At 34.1% G+C, this 15,510-nt stretch overlaps 1 protein-coding gene across 1 annotated transcript in view; it reads left to right on the top strand.

Annotated features, from left to right (window-relative positions):
* Rab3gap1 (RAB3 GTPase activating protein catalytic subunit 1) overlaps positions 1 to 15,510 on the top strand; it is an 85,197-nt gene that overhangs the window by 28,832 nt on the left and 40,855 nt on the right. Inside the window, exons 6-7 of the mRNA XM_027936784.3 lie at positions 9,875 to 9,994; positions 12,128 to 12,293. Coding sequence (XP_027792585.2) covers positions 9,875 to 9,994; positions 12,128 to 12,293 — 286 coding nt within the window. The remainder of the gene's footprint in view (positions 1 to 9,874; positions 9,995 to 12,127; positions 12,294 to 15,510) is intronic.

Here is a 15,510-nt window from a genome sequence, read left to right as displayed (position 1 = left end):
TAATTTTTTAAAGGACATTTGTTTAATGGGTGTTTAAAAGATATGTGGGCATCATCAGTTAAGGAAATTGATCTTAATGATGTAATTTGTTGGATACTTCTCTCCATCTCTCTTTAAGTACCTTTTAAAGGTTTGTTTCCTAAAGCTATCATGAAATTTATTTTCTTGATTGGTATTCCTAATGCTAAGTAAGTAGCCTTGGAAATAACACAGACTTTAGCTGTAGCAGAAATTACTTATAAATGTAAATTTATAAGATTTCTTCTGAGGGAATATTTTAACAGGAAGTTGTGGTAGAACAATGAATTCTCCCTTCCCCACTACCAGACATGTCTGTACCCTAATGTAGGTTAAGTGGCATGAATATAGGTAAAGTGGCATGGATATAGGTTAAGTGGCAAGAAGGAATCAAGGGAGCAGATGGAATTAAGGTTGCTAACAACTGACTTTGAGATAAGAAGATTTATCATGGTTTATGAGAAGACCCAGTGTAGTCACAGAATTCTTAAAAATGGGAAAGGGGGGCACAGAATAGAGTCAGTATCAGAGTGATATGAGAACTCAGCCTGGTGTTGCTGGCTTTAGAAAAAAGAAAAGAGTCAGTAGCCCAGAAATGAGGGTAATCTTTAAACCTGGGAAAGGTCAGAAAATCTGTCCAGGTATCAGATATAACAGAGGTGGTATATTTGAAAGATTAACAGAAATTGTCCAGTCCAAAGAACAAAGAGAAAAAAATATTGAGAGAAATGAATAGCATTTCAGAGATCTGTGGAGTCAGTGCGAAGTGTCCCAAAGCATACATGTAATGGGACCCCCAGGTAAAGAGAAAGAAAAGGAGCGATAAAGGAATGGATTCTTTTTTGTTGCCTTCAGAAAGAATAGTCTTTCCAACACTTTGATTTTAGCCTGGTATATCCATGTCAGATTTCTTACCTGTACAACTGTAAGATAATAAATCTGTATTGTTTTAAGCTACCAAGGTTATGCCAATTTGTTATAGTAGCAATACAAACTAATACAGAAAGTAGAAGCATGAAAGCTGTGGATGTCTGGGGAGACTCTAATTAGAGTAGAAAACTACATTGAAGGATGGCTGGATTTAACAAGAGTACAGATTTTATCTTCATTGCTTTGCCTTTTCAGCCTTGTCTTTGGACCTTCAGCTTCAGTCACACAAAGAAATAACAGCAACAACTAAAGAACAATCCACAATCTTGCAAACTGTATAGCTGAATACTTATAACTTAAAAAAAAAAAAAAATCATGTTTAGAGTTACCATTCTGAGGACTTCTAGTAATGGTGTCATGAAGTGGTTGGTTATTCTCTGCAAAAAAAAATGTAAAACTGGACAAAATTGTCCCCCCCTCCCCCCAAAACAAAAAAACCTCAACCATTACTGATCCCTTTTCCTGGGGCTGTTTCTGTCACTGTCTCCTCCTCTTTTTTATCCATATTAGTGAACTGCAGCTTTTTAGTGTGTGCTGTTCATGAAAACCACTGGCATTGTTGCAAGGTGGGCAGACTTGATTCTAACTGGGGAGCAAGAAACTTGTGACTTTGCCAACTAAAAAAGGCCAACAGGGTTAGAACAAATGGAGAAGAGCTATACCTTTGCTAGGCGAAGTTTACAGTCGCAATTCAAGTGAAGTGGTGGATTAGTGACAAATTTAATGGGGAGATCCTATGTGAGAGCTGTAGAAGGGCTTAGATATACTTCTTCACATCTCTGAATGTCAGGGAAACTACATGTGTGCATCGAGCCCCAAGAAGACCGAGCATCAAAACTGATTGTGACTTTGAATGTATTCCTTAACCCACACTAGCAAAAAGTGAAAGCATAATGAGCTCAGGTGTTGTCCCAATTATTGGCTTACCACTAAGCTAGAAAAACAAGGGATAGTTCCCATGTAAGCACATAAAAATAAGAATAAAACAACTGAATAGAGAACTCGGAGGCTGTATCCTGTTGGGGAAGCAGTTTCTGCATTCAGGTCCAGACAGGTTACTAAATACAAAGAAATTAAAAAAAAAAACAAAAAACCTAACAACTTAAGAAATGTTAAATAGAACCTTATTTTGCGACAAAATGTTATCTCAGTGTATAGTTTTCAACTACAAATTACTAAATATGCAGTGAAACTGGAAAGAGTGACCCACAGTGGAAAAAGCAGTCAATAGAAACTGACTTTGGTGGGTTTTGGGAAACTCCCTGCCAGGAACTGCAAACCATCCTCCATAAGCAGAGAGAGAGCACAGACCGAAGAAAGAAGCAGACCAGTCTTATTCAGGGAAAAATTAATGAAGCAGACTTGGGTGGCAGCAAGAACAGGTACATCTCCCCACTTACAGTGCCCACCTGTCCAGTCTTCTATCCTGTGGGGGCAAAATAAGTGAAAGGAAAAAGTCACTGATGGTGTGTTAAACCATTTGGTTGTTGACTTGGTCTACTTATTCTCTGCATAAAGAAAGAGATTGTGCTCCCTATAGTCTAGTCAACATTCCTTAGGGGAAGGAGGGGTAATCTGGATAGCAGAAGTTATCTTGGTCCTTCCTTTGCTGCAGTCTTGCTGACAATTGATTTTAGCCTTGTAAGATCACTTTATGGTAACATACCTAGGATACATTTTCACAATAGTGGGCCAGTATACCAGATTTAGCAATAATTTTAAAGCATTTATGATAAGTAGGTTCAAAATATTAAAGAAAAAAATACTCAAATAATTGAAAATGTACTAATAATGAGTCAAATAGGAATCCTTATTAAGTAGAAACTATAATAAAGAACCAAATGGAAGTTCTAGAGTTGAAAAGTGTAAGTCCCTTAACATGTCCCAAACTTTGAACTTATTATTGTCTTTCTTTATTAGTATTTATGATTATTTTATTATTGCTACTTATAAGTATTTTATTATGTACATATTTGTGTGCATACATACATGCATGGATACACAATATATTTTTAAAGCTTATTTGGTTTTGAATTCTATATGAAGGGCAAAGGGTCATTACCATAAACATTTTCTGAGTAAAAAAAAATTTAAAAAAAGTATAACTGAAATAAACTTTCATCAGTTGAGCTGAAAAGCAAATGAGATGGTAGAAGTGAGAAAAAGTTGGAAGACTTGAAAGATGAACAGAAATTATTCAATCCAAAAAGAAAGAAAAAAGAAAGTGTAGAGAAAAATGAACAAAACTTTAAAGATCTGTGGGTCAGTGTTAAGTGTCCCAAAGCATGCAAGTAATGAGAGTTCCAGAAGAAAAAGCAAATTAGAAGACATAATGGCTTCCCAGATTTGATGGAAAACATTCCTTCAGAAATCTCAGTGAATCCTAAGTAGGATAACATGAAGAAAACCACACATAGGCACAGTATAGGCCCTGCTGAATCCCAAAGACAAAATTTTAAGCAGCAAGGGAAAAATTGTTACATCCAAAAGATAATACTACTGAGTTTCCATCAGAAACAATAGAGGCTAGAGGGTGTTGCAATATTCTGAGTGTTGAAAGAAAAAATTGTCAACCAAGAATTCAACATATACAGCAAAACACTTTTTCAAAAATAAAGATCCAATATTGATGTCATGTAAACACTGCAAGAATTTATTCCAGATAGACCTGCCTATAGGTAGTACTAAAGGGAAAAAGATGGTAACTTGAATCCACAGGAAGGAAAAGCATTGGAAATATGTACATTCAAAAGATATATTCTCTTAATTAAAAAAAAATAAGATTCCTTAAGCAGTAATTATGGCACTGTATTTTTGGGTTTCTTACATATATATAACATGTAATGTATATGACAATATTAATATTACATGAGGAAAAAGGAGAGGAAATGGAGCTGTATTTTGTAAAATTATTGATTTTACCAGAATTAACCTGAGCAGATTATGTTAAAGATGCATTTTGCAGTATTTAAAGAACACTCAAGATGCAATTAAAAACAGGAATTGTTTACTGAATAACTCCAACTTCCCAGGAATTTTGTAGGCTCTAGGTATTTGTGTCTAAGAGACAGGTTTTTTTAAAAAATTGTTTTTCACCACCATTTTTGTTGATAATAGTATTTATGCATATATACTTTGTACTCTTTGAAGAGACTTTGAATATATATCTAAAGTTGAAGGTTGTAAAATGATAGCATTCAAAGTAGGTAGTATGATGCTATGATTTGCCTATGTGAGATTAACAACACACATGTCAATATTGGTTAATCTTTAGTTGTTGCTTTGGGTCTTTAGTGGAGCAGGAAAAATGCATTTTCAAACAACACCAAAAATGAATGGTTATTATCTTGTCTTTCTTTGTTGAAGGATGATATACTAAGGAATGTTTATACTTAAATTTAGTATACATGTATAATATATAAAACAGTTCATTTAAAAGTATCATAGTGAGATTTTTACTTGTGGGGATACATCTGAGCTCCTAATAAATTTGAATTACTGGGCTAGTGCTGTGGTTCAACTGTGTCCCCCAAAATTCATTTGTTGGAAACAATCCCCAAATTAATACATTGATCATTATTTGGAGCTAGGGTCTTTGGGAAGTAATTAAGGTCAGATGAGATCATGAAAGTAGGGCTCCTATGGTGGCGTTAGTGGATTTATTAAAAGGAGAGACCTGGACTTATATGCTCCCTCATTCTCATCATAGGTGATACTCTCTTCCTGTTGTGGCACAGTGGTATACCCTTGCCAGATGCTGGCACCTTGATCTTGGAATTTACAGTATCCAGAATTGTGAGAAATAAATCTCTGTTCTTTATAAAGTATGTCTCAAGTTTTCTATTGGACTTGGACAGAAAACTGGTTCTGGCGAAGTGGAACTTTACTATAAAATATATCTGAAAATGTGGAAGTAACTTTGGAATTACATAATGGGTAGAAACTATAAGAATTTGGAGAAACAAGCTATAAAGCTTCTATTGTGGTGAACAGAATGTTAATGAAGATTCTGATGAGGACTCCAGAAAAGACTAGAGAAAGCCTGGAATTTCTTAGAGATTACTTAATGTGGTCATGAACAGTGTTGATAAAAATAAGAACACAAAGGCCATCATGATGAGGCCTCATGGAAATTATGAAGAAGGTATTAGAAACTGGAATAAAAACCATCCTTGTTATATAGTTGCAAATAAGTTTGCAGAATTATTTCTGTGTCCTAGTACTTTATGGAAGGCATAATTTGTGACAAAGTAGTATATCTTGTAAAAGAAATTTCTAAGCAAAGCCAAGCTGCTGCCCAGCCTCTTTTAACTGCATAGAGTAAGATGCAGGACGTGTGTGTGTGTGTGTGTGTGTGTGTGTGTGTGTGTGTGTATTTTAGTTTTCAGCTCCTTTGGATAGATACCAAAGAACATGATCATTTGGTAAGAATGTGTAGTTTTGTAAGAAACTGCCAAACTGTCTTCTAAAGTGGCTGTACCATTTCCACCAGCAGTGAGTGAGTTCCTTTGCTCTACATGCTTACCAACATTTTGGTGGAATTTGGGAGTTCTGGATTCTGACCATTCTGATAGGTGTGTAATTGTTTCTCTAATTGCATTTTCCTCATAACATATGATGTAGAGCATCCTTTTATGTGCTTATTTGCTATCTATATATCTTCTTTGGGAGCTGCCTGTTTAAAGTCTTTGATCTATTTTTTGGGGAGGATACTGCGGATTTAACTGAGGGGTACTCAAACACTGAGCCACATCCCCAGCCCTATTTTGTATTTTATTTAGAGACAAGGTCTCACTGAGTTTCTTAGTGCCTCACTCTTGCTGAGGCTGGCTTTGAACTTGCAATTCCTGCCTCAGCCTCCCAAGCTACTGGGATTACAGACATGCGCCACTGTGCCTGGCTTTTGATATATTTTTAAGTGAATTGTTTGTTTTTTACTAAAATTTTTTTAGTTGTAGATGAACAGAGTACCTTTATTTTATTTATTTACTTTTATGTGGTGCTAAGGATCAAACCCAGTGCTTCACATGTTCTAAACAAGTGCTCTGCCACTGAGCTATAACCCCAGTTCTATATTCTTTTTTTAAATTACTTTTACGTGACAGTAGAGTATATTTTGAAATATTATACATACATAGAGTAAGTATAACTTGTTTCAATTAGGATCTTATTGTGGTTGTACATTATGTGGATTTACATTGTTTGTGTATTTATATTTCAGGATAGGAAAGATTCTGATTCATTCTATGTCTTTCCTATTCCCATCCCTTCCCTTCATTCCCCTTTGTTTAGTCCAGTGAACGTCTAATCTTCTCCTCCCTTGTGGGTTAGCATCCACATATCAGAACATTTTGCCTTTGATTTTGGGGGGTACTGGCTTATTTCACTTAGCATGATACTCTCCATTTCCATCCATTTACCAGCAAATGCCATAATTTCATTCTTCTTTATGGCTGTAGTATTCCGTTGTGTATATGTATACCACATTTTCTTTTTGCTCATTCATCTGTTGAAGGGTACCTAGGTTGGTTCCATAGTTTGACTATTGTGAATTGAGCTGCTATATTCTTAGTTTTAGTTTTAAGGAGGATCTTTTTAAAAATTTTTATAATTTGGACAACAGTTCTTTTCTGGTATGTCTTTTGCAAATATTTCCTCTCTGACTGTGGTTGCCTTTTCATTCTCTTAACAGTGTCTTCTGCAGAGCAGAATTTTTAATTTTCCTGAAGTCCATGTTATTGATTCTTTCATGGATTTTTGTCTTTAATATTGTGTCTGAAAAACCATTGACAAAGAAAGGTCATCTACATTTTCTTTTGTTATCTTCTGAGAGTTTTATAGTTTTGTGTTGTGCTTTTTAGTCTATGATCCATTTTGAGTTAGTTTTTTTTGTCGAATGTAAGTTCTACGTCCAGATTTATTGTTTTTTTGCATGTGGATGCCCAGTTGTTTCAGCACCCTTTGTTGAAAAGACTTATTTTTCTCCATTGTATTGCCTTTGTACTTTTGTCAAAAATTCATTAACAATTCTGTGAGTCTGTTTCTATCTCTATGAACTAGATTCCTTTAGATACTTCATAAAATTAGAATCATACAATATTTGCCCTCTTTGAGACTGGCCTATTTCATTAACAAAATGTCTTCATGATTCTATTATGTTGTAGCATGTATCAGAATTTCATTCTGTTCTAAGGTTAAATAATATTCCATTGGATGGATATATTACACTTTGTTTATCCATTCATTTGTTTATGGGCATTTGGGGCATTTCTGTTTTAGCTATTATGAACAATCCAAGCATGGGAGTCTGCTTTTGATTCTTTTGGATATATACCCAGATGTGGAATTGTTAGAATAAATGATAATTCATGTTTAATTTTTAAAATAGCTGTCATATTGTTTTCCACAGCAGTTGTACCATTTTATATTTCTACCAACAAAGTGCAAGTTACATTTTTTTTTTTTATTGTTGGTTGTTCAAAACATTACATAGTTCTTGAATAGACGAATGGATTAAAAAAATGTGGCATTTATGCAAGTTACATTTTGCCAGTTCTCTTTATCATTGTCAACACTTGTTTTCTGGGTTTTTGTTGTTGTTGTTGTTACAATAATCATACTAATATATGTGAAGTGGTATCTTACAATGGCTTTGATTTGCATTCGCCCTAGTGATTAGTGACGTTGAACATCTTTTCATGTGCTTATTTGCCATTTTTTTATCTTCCTTGTAATAACGTCTATTCTAGTCCTTTGTCCATTTTAAAATCTTGCTGTTTGCTTTTTGTTAAGGGCTTTGCTTTCTTTTTTAAAAAACACCTCTACTAATGTTTGTTGATTTGATGCAGGTATACTCTTAGATCTCAAGTAGATAGACCTTGACACTTTAAAGATCATAATAATAGGAAAAAGATACTAAGATTCAGAGAAGGGAGTACATATAATAAGGATGAGAGGGTAGTATTTGAGAAAAATCTTTTAAAAAGGATTTGGATTTGGATATTCAGTGATGACAATAGAGTGTGTGTGTGGCAGGCGGGGCAGGGGGGCCTTACAAACAGAGGAAACAAGCACAGGGAGTAGGAGGCATATTTAAAAAAAAAAGTTCAGTTTGGATAGCAACAGTAATAACTGTTTGGCAGTATCGATCAGTGTTAAAGATGCACATGTTCTTATATCCATCAACTTTCCCTACAGATATATTTGTGGAAATAATCCACTGCATTGTTGTTGCAACAGCATAAAAATAGAAACAAAGTACTAATGAAGAAGGGATTGGTTTCTTTATGAAAAGAAGGTACAGGGCCTGGAGTTGTAGCTCAGTGGTAGAGTGCTTGCCTGGCACTTATGAGGCACTGGGTTCAATCCTTAGTACCACATAAAAATAAAAAGTAAATAAAATAAAGGAATTGAGTCCATCTACAACTAAAAAAAAAATTTAAAAAGAAGGTACAGATGTATGTATAGTATGATCTTACTTGGAAACAGGATGGTCATGGGCAGATGGACTATTTCTGGAAGAATGCCAATAAACTATTGATACTGGTTTCACACTAGTGTTGGGATGGCATGTTTTCCTCCAAGGACATTTGAAGAAATGAAAACTATTTTTAAAGACCCATAGAGCTTATAATTCACAACTCTGGGTTCTTTCAGTTATTTATTGCTGCCTCTACATAATTTTGATTTCAGGGGTAGGAGGATGGAGGTGAACTGAGAAGATGAAAATATGTTTTTTCATCTGTATTAGTCCATTTTTCTTTACTATAATAAACACTTGAGGCTAGATACTTATAAAGAGGTTTGTTTAGCTCATGGGTCTGGGGATTGAAAGTCCAAGCAGCATAATGCAAGTTCAATGAGAGTTCCCAAGACCATATCACCTTACAGTAGATGGTACCACAATGGTAGGAGCACATGTGAGAGGGAAAGATCACACAGAGAGACAGGAAGCAGAGTAGGAAAGAGGGACCAATTTGGAATCTTCCAATAGGCCCTACTTCATAAAGGTCCTATCACCTTTCAACAGTATCACATTGTGAACCAAGCTCCTGACATAAGAATCCTCAGGGATACCCTCAAATTATCTGAAAACCATAGTATTATCAAGTAGATTATGAATTAGACTTTTTAAAAATGTTGATTTACTGCCCTTTGGAGTATTTCTTAAGGAAAATATTCATTAAAATAAGCCTTTATAACTACATGTCCAGAGATTAAAATAAACCATGCAAACAAATAATGCATTTCTTAAATTTTATTTAAAAAATGATAAAATGAAAATACATTGAGGAATGGCTAGGAGATGAATTTTCAGTAGGCAAAAACAGTCACTAACTTGACCTTACATTTTTTTAAAAAAAGTGTGACAGTAAATTTGTGGTTTTAAATGACTTGGCAACTAAGATGTTTTTGTTAATTTGGATGCCATAGCAAGAATAAGCTGTTTTCTGATAATTTTGTGACTCCTGGGAAATGTGTGTTACCAAGTAAAAGAATACAAGGATTAGGATGCTTGGTAACTGTGTTCTCATTTTTAGACAGCACATGTACATCATAGCTGATAATTATTTTCTTTCCACATTGATGGACACAGTTGTCAGTTATTTAAAGCAAGATTTCATTGCTTGCTTTCTTCTTTTATGTTGTAAACTTTTAAGACAAAAATGTTATTTAATGATCTTTGTGATTCCAGCAAATTGCTTCTAATTTGTAAAAATATAGGAGGATTAGTAGATAGATGATGAAAGTGCTTCTTAAAGAAAATTCAGATTCAATTGCCCCAGGTGGGTGGGTAGAAGTGGGGTGGGTAGCTTTAGTACAAATCTGACTTCAGTTCCCTATACGGAGAATTTTGTATGTTTTTCAGTTAATAGGTTTTTGTATCTTGAAATTTTCTACTTAATGCAGTGTTTGTTTCTTTAAGGTATGGCCTACGTGAGTTTGTGGTGATTGCCCCTGCTGCACACAGTGATGCAGTTCTCAGTGAATCTAAGTGCAACCTTCTTCTGAGTTCTGTTTCTATTGCTTTGGGAAACACTGGCTGGTAGGTGGACATTTTGATAAACCTAGACAATAAGCTAAAAACTATTTTTAGTGATAATTTATGAAGGTAAATGACTAAATGATACTTTTTTATTAAAAATAGAAAACTAGTATATATACTTACATATTGTTTTAATGGAATTTGGTATATAAGGACAGAATTAATAAGACCTTTTTAAAGTTCATTTCTAAAGGGAATTATATTAAAGTATTCAATGCATACTTGAAATGAAGAATAAATTATATTAGTTTTTTGCTTTGCTTTCACAAATTTAGTTTATTAAATTGTACCTCAGTATCTAATTTTAAATTTTGAGGATAAATTGAGACGAGTTTTGGAGTAACTTTTCAGAAACTTATTTTTAAGTGCTTTTAGACCCTATTCTTAAATGGAAGTATTTAACAACATGGAACTTGCTTAATTGTATTTCATTTGCATATCAAATATACTACAAGATTCTAAATGTAAACTTGCTAGAAAAAAATGTATTAGAGTGTATATAATTCATAGTATACCCTACAGGAATAATCTAGACTTTTCTAAATGAAAGGAACGACTAAAATATTTATTAACATAGCAATATTAACTTGGGAATGTATTTATATTGCCTGTTCTTATTATTCAAGGTAGTTATGTTTATAAAGTAATCACACTGAATTATTAAAACCTGAACCATTGCTCCTGGGAGAAATACCTTGTTTTATGTTTTTTTTTCTGTTTATTTTTTTTATTCATTCTTTTTAGTTATACATGACAGTAGAATCCATTTTGATAAAATTATATAAGAAGGGATTATATCTTACTCTAATTAGAATCCCATTCTTGGTGAGATTCACTTAGGTATTTTCATAGATGTACATAAGAAAATTAGATCAGATTCATTCTGCTGTCTTTTCTATTCCTATTCCCTCCTTCCCATCATTCCCCTTCATCTAATCTACTAAACTTTTCTACCCACCCCATTTTATTGTGGTTTAGCTTCCATATATCAGCAAAAACACTTGACCTTTGGTTTTTAAGATTGGCTTATTTCACTTAGCATGATAGTCTCCAGATCCATTTCCTAGAAAATGTCAAAAAGTCATTCTTTTTTATGGCTGAGTAAAATTCCATTGTGTATATATATCCTAATTTCTATATCTGTTTATCTGTTGAAGGGCATCTAGTTTGGCTCCACAGCTTAGCTATTGTGAATTGTTCTGCTATAATACAAATTATTGATTTAGTAGGATTGAACTCGCAGCCAATATCCCTATATTCTCATCCAGAATGAAACTTGCCTAACACGTGATCTGTCTATACGACATATCACTGAGCTGGGGTTGTAGCTCAGTGGTAGAGCACTTGCCTAGCACAAATGAGGCACTGGGTTAGATCTTCAGCACTAATAAAAATAAATAAAATAAAGGTATTGTGTCCGTCTACAACTAAAAAAAAAAATAGACATATACATATCACAATTTTCTTGTACTTAGGAACACTATACCTCCAGAACTATGCTTGGATTTTAAAGATTTGAAATCATCAACAAATACACACATGATACTAAATAGATCATGAAAAGGATACTTGTTTACAGTCAGTTTAAACAAGAAGGCAGAACATTAACTTAAATTCAGCTGAGAATATGCATTGTTAGGTGACTCAAAATTTTGAAGTTCAGCTTATGTCTATAAATTTTCTGTGAGTATTGATTTTGGAGTTACAAATAAATTTAGTAGGTAGGCAACTTTGCAATTATTGAAATCTGAATGATGAGGATCAACTCTACATGATAGTGAGAAATATTTATCAAAGTTGATTTAATTTGAATCGTTTAATACTTGTGAATCAGGTTTTAATATGAAATTGGAAAGACTAATATGATACAATTGCTGTTACTCAAGAAATTTTTCATGCTGGTTTTTATGACTTTTACCCATTTTTAAACAGAAAAGTTTCAGACTCAAGTACCACTAGAAGATAGTTTCCAGTTTATTAGCATAAAGAGAACAGGAACTATAAGTATCTTTGTGGTAAATGAGAATCTACTTTTAAATATTTGAGATTAAAATGACACAGGAAAATTTTAAGGTTTAGGAGTTATTCAATGTTTAATGAACTTGTATTTTATTCCTATTTAATCACCTGCAGTCAAGTACCACTCTTTGTGCAAATTCATCATAAATGGCGAAGAATGTATGTTGGAGAATGTCAAGGTCCTGGTATCCGAACTGATTTTGAAATGGTTCATCTTCGAAAAGTACCAAATCAGTACACTCATTTATCGGGTCTACTGGATATCTTCAAATCAAAGATTGTAAGTTGGCATTGATGTTGTCGGTCTTACTTCAGAGCCAGATAAAAGTGGTAGTAATTTGAACTTATAGAAACATTTCTCTATACTATCAATAATGTAATTGATTAGAAGAAAACTAGAGTATGTTTAAAGAAATAAAATGCCCAATTAGGAACTAATTTTGTTTGTTCAGTCTGTTAATATTTATTGCCAGTGTTTTACTCCTTGTCCTCTAAGTGTTGTTTACAGTCTTCCCAGCTAAGTGGCTTCAGGTGGCTGCTTGTTTGAGGCATTGACTATGAGTGCTTCCTTTGAGTTCTGAATTATTTTTTTCAAGTTGTGATTTGATTTTTTGGTTTAATCTCTTCTATATTCTATGACTGAGACCTGCAGGGCTAACTGGGATGTGCTGAATATCTTTCGTGTTCTATAAAAGCACTGTCACAGAAATATCGAGGAGTTGCATATGCTGCTTTTGGGGAAAAATTAGGATTTTGAGTGTTAAAAGTTGACACCATCTCATATAAGTGATCAAATTTGATTAACAAATTAACATCAATAATGTTTTATGTATGTTAAAAAATTAATTAAAACAACAAACTAATATGTGTTTCCTGACATAACACTGAACAGCATACATCATAACCTGTGTTGCATTCTCTTTTTTAAAAAAAATTTATTTTTTAGTTGTAGTTGGACACAATACCTCCATTTTATTTGTTTTTTATATGGACACAACACAATGCCTTTAATTTTTATGTGATGCTGAGGATCGAACCCAGGGCCCCACTCGTGCTAGGGGAATGCACTACCACTGAGCCACAACCCCAGCCCCCTGTGTTGCATTCTTGCCAAAATGTTTACCATTAATTGAATGAGGAAACCATGACATATTTTGAAGCGTGCCCTAAAATGTCAGTATCTTCAAAATGTCAGTGGTAGGCAAAATAAAAGCTGAGAGCTGTTTAAAAATTAATGATGGGGCTGAGATTGTTGCTCAGCGGTGGAGTGCTCGCCTAGCACGGATGGGACCTGGATTTGATCCTCAGCATCACATAAAAATTAAAGGCATTGTGTTGTGTCCATTTACACCTAAAAAATAAATATTTTTAAAAAATTAATGATGCATGACAGCTAAATGCAATGCATGATTCTTGACTGGATACTTGATCAAAATAACAGCCATTAAGGACCTGATTTGGGATAATTGAGACAATTTTAACATGAACACAGTCTACTAGAAAACAGTATCAATGTTAAACTTCTCGAGTGTGCTGTGTTATGTTTATGTAGGATAATGTCCTTGTTCTTAGGAATTATTGAAGTGTTTGGGGATGAACTGTCATGATGCCTTACAGCTTTACTTTAAAAAGTTTCAGCCAAAAAAAAAAAAAAAAAAACCACACATGCATATGTGTTAATAATTGAAAAACTTGGTGAAAGTCATATGGTGTTCATTATATTGCTTTTCTGAAGGTTCTTAAATTTTTTAAAGGAAAAAAAATGTGAAAAGATTACTGGAATTTCTTTTTTAGCAATTATTGTTTGTTAGAAAGACATTTAGAATTTGAGCTGGAGGTGTGGCTCAGTGTTAGAACTTACCTAGCATGCATGAGGCCCTGGGTTTTATCTCGCGTGCGCGCGCGCACACACACACACACCCCAAAAAAAAGAAAGAAAAGAAAAATGTGTTTTTAGTGTAGTGGTATGATTACACCATCTAAAATGTAATGTAATCTAAAAAGTATGTAATGTATGTACCAAGTTAGGAAACTTAAGTAAAACTTCCTTTTACCCTCTCTTCAAAAGAACTACTGTTAGTTTCTTGTGATTATCTCCAAAAAATTATCATAGCAACATATATTTTGGAGCATGTCAGATATGTGTGTAATTTTGTTTTTAAAAACTTTCTGGGCTCTGAAGTATATAATACTGCTGAATTCTGTCTGGATTATTTTGGATAATTTTTTGGAAAGTCAAGTATGCATTAATTTCAACTCCATCAGTTTTCCCTTTCTTTCATCAGATATCTTCAGTTATATTTAAACTTTTAAAGTCAAATTTCTGGTCTGATGCAAATATTACTTTATTCCTTCCTCTTAAGAAAGCATTAATGAACATTACTTTCAGGTCTTTTTTGTTACCCCTTTATTTTTTTTTTTTTTATTGGTTGTTCAAAACATTACATAACTCATGACATATCATCTTTCATACATTTGATTCAAGTGGGTTATGAACTCCCATTTTTACCCCAAATACAAGTTGCAGAATCACATCGGTTACACATCCACATTTTTCCATAATGCCATATTAGTGACTGTTGTATTCTGCTACCTTTCCTATCCCCTACTATCCCCCCTCCCCTTCCCTCCCCTCTTCCCTCTCTACCCCATCAGCTGTTGTTCAATTCTCTCCCTTGTTTTTTTTTTTTCCCCTATCCCCTCACCATCTCTTATACGTAATTATGTGTAACAATGAGGTCTCCTTCCATTTCCATACAGTTTCCCTTCTCTCTCCCTTTCCCTCCCACCACTCATCTCTGTTTAATGTTAGTCTTTTCCTCATGCTCTTCCTCCCTGCTCTGTTCTTAGTTGCTCTCCTTATATCAAAGAAGACATTTGGCATTTGTTTTTTAAGGATTAGCTAGCTTCGCTTAGCATAATCTGCTCTAATGCCATCCATTTCCCTGCAAATTCCATGATTTTGTCGTTTTTTAGTGCTGCATAATACTCCATTGTGTATAAATGCCACATTTTTTTTTTATCCATTCATCTATTGAAGGGCATCTAGGTTGATTCCAGAGTCTAGCTATTGTGAATTGTGCTGCTATGATCATTGATGTGGCAGTATCCCTATAATGTGCTCTTCAGCCAATATGGAAAGCAGTATGGAGATTCATGGGAAAGCTGGGAATGGAACCACCATTTGACCCAGCTATCGCCCTTCTCGGACTATTCCCTGTTACCCCTTTATATAGTTCAACTTTTTTATTTTGTTATAGGGACTACCTTGATCTGGGGAGCATGACTCAGATTTTGACTATTTGCTGATTGTACTTTCAAAAGTGTTCCTAATTAGTTGTCACATCATCTGTCCGAATTTTAACTAAATTCACTCTTCTGATATGAAATCTTTCTCAAAATTAATTTGAGGGCTGTGGCTGTTGCTCAGCAGTAGAACACTTGAACACTTGTGGAGGCCCTGGGTTTGATCCTCAGCACCACATAAATAAAAAATA

This window comes from Marmota flaviventris, chromosome 11 (assembly GCF_047511675.1).
Source record: "Marmota flaviventris isolate mMarFla1 chromosome 11, mMarFla1.hap1, whole genome shotgun sequence".
Classification (NCBI taxonomy): Eukaryota; Metazoa; Chordata; class Mammalia; order Rodentia; family Sciuridae; genus Marmota; species Marmota flaviventris.
The sequence above is the reverse complement of the archived record's forward strand: the minus strand, read 5'-3'. Positions and strand labels throughout refer to the sequence as shown.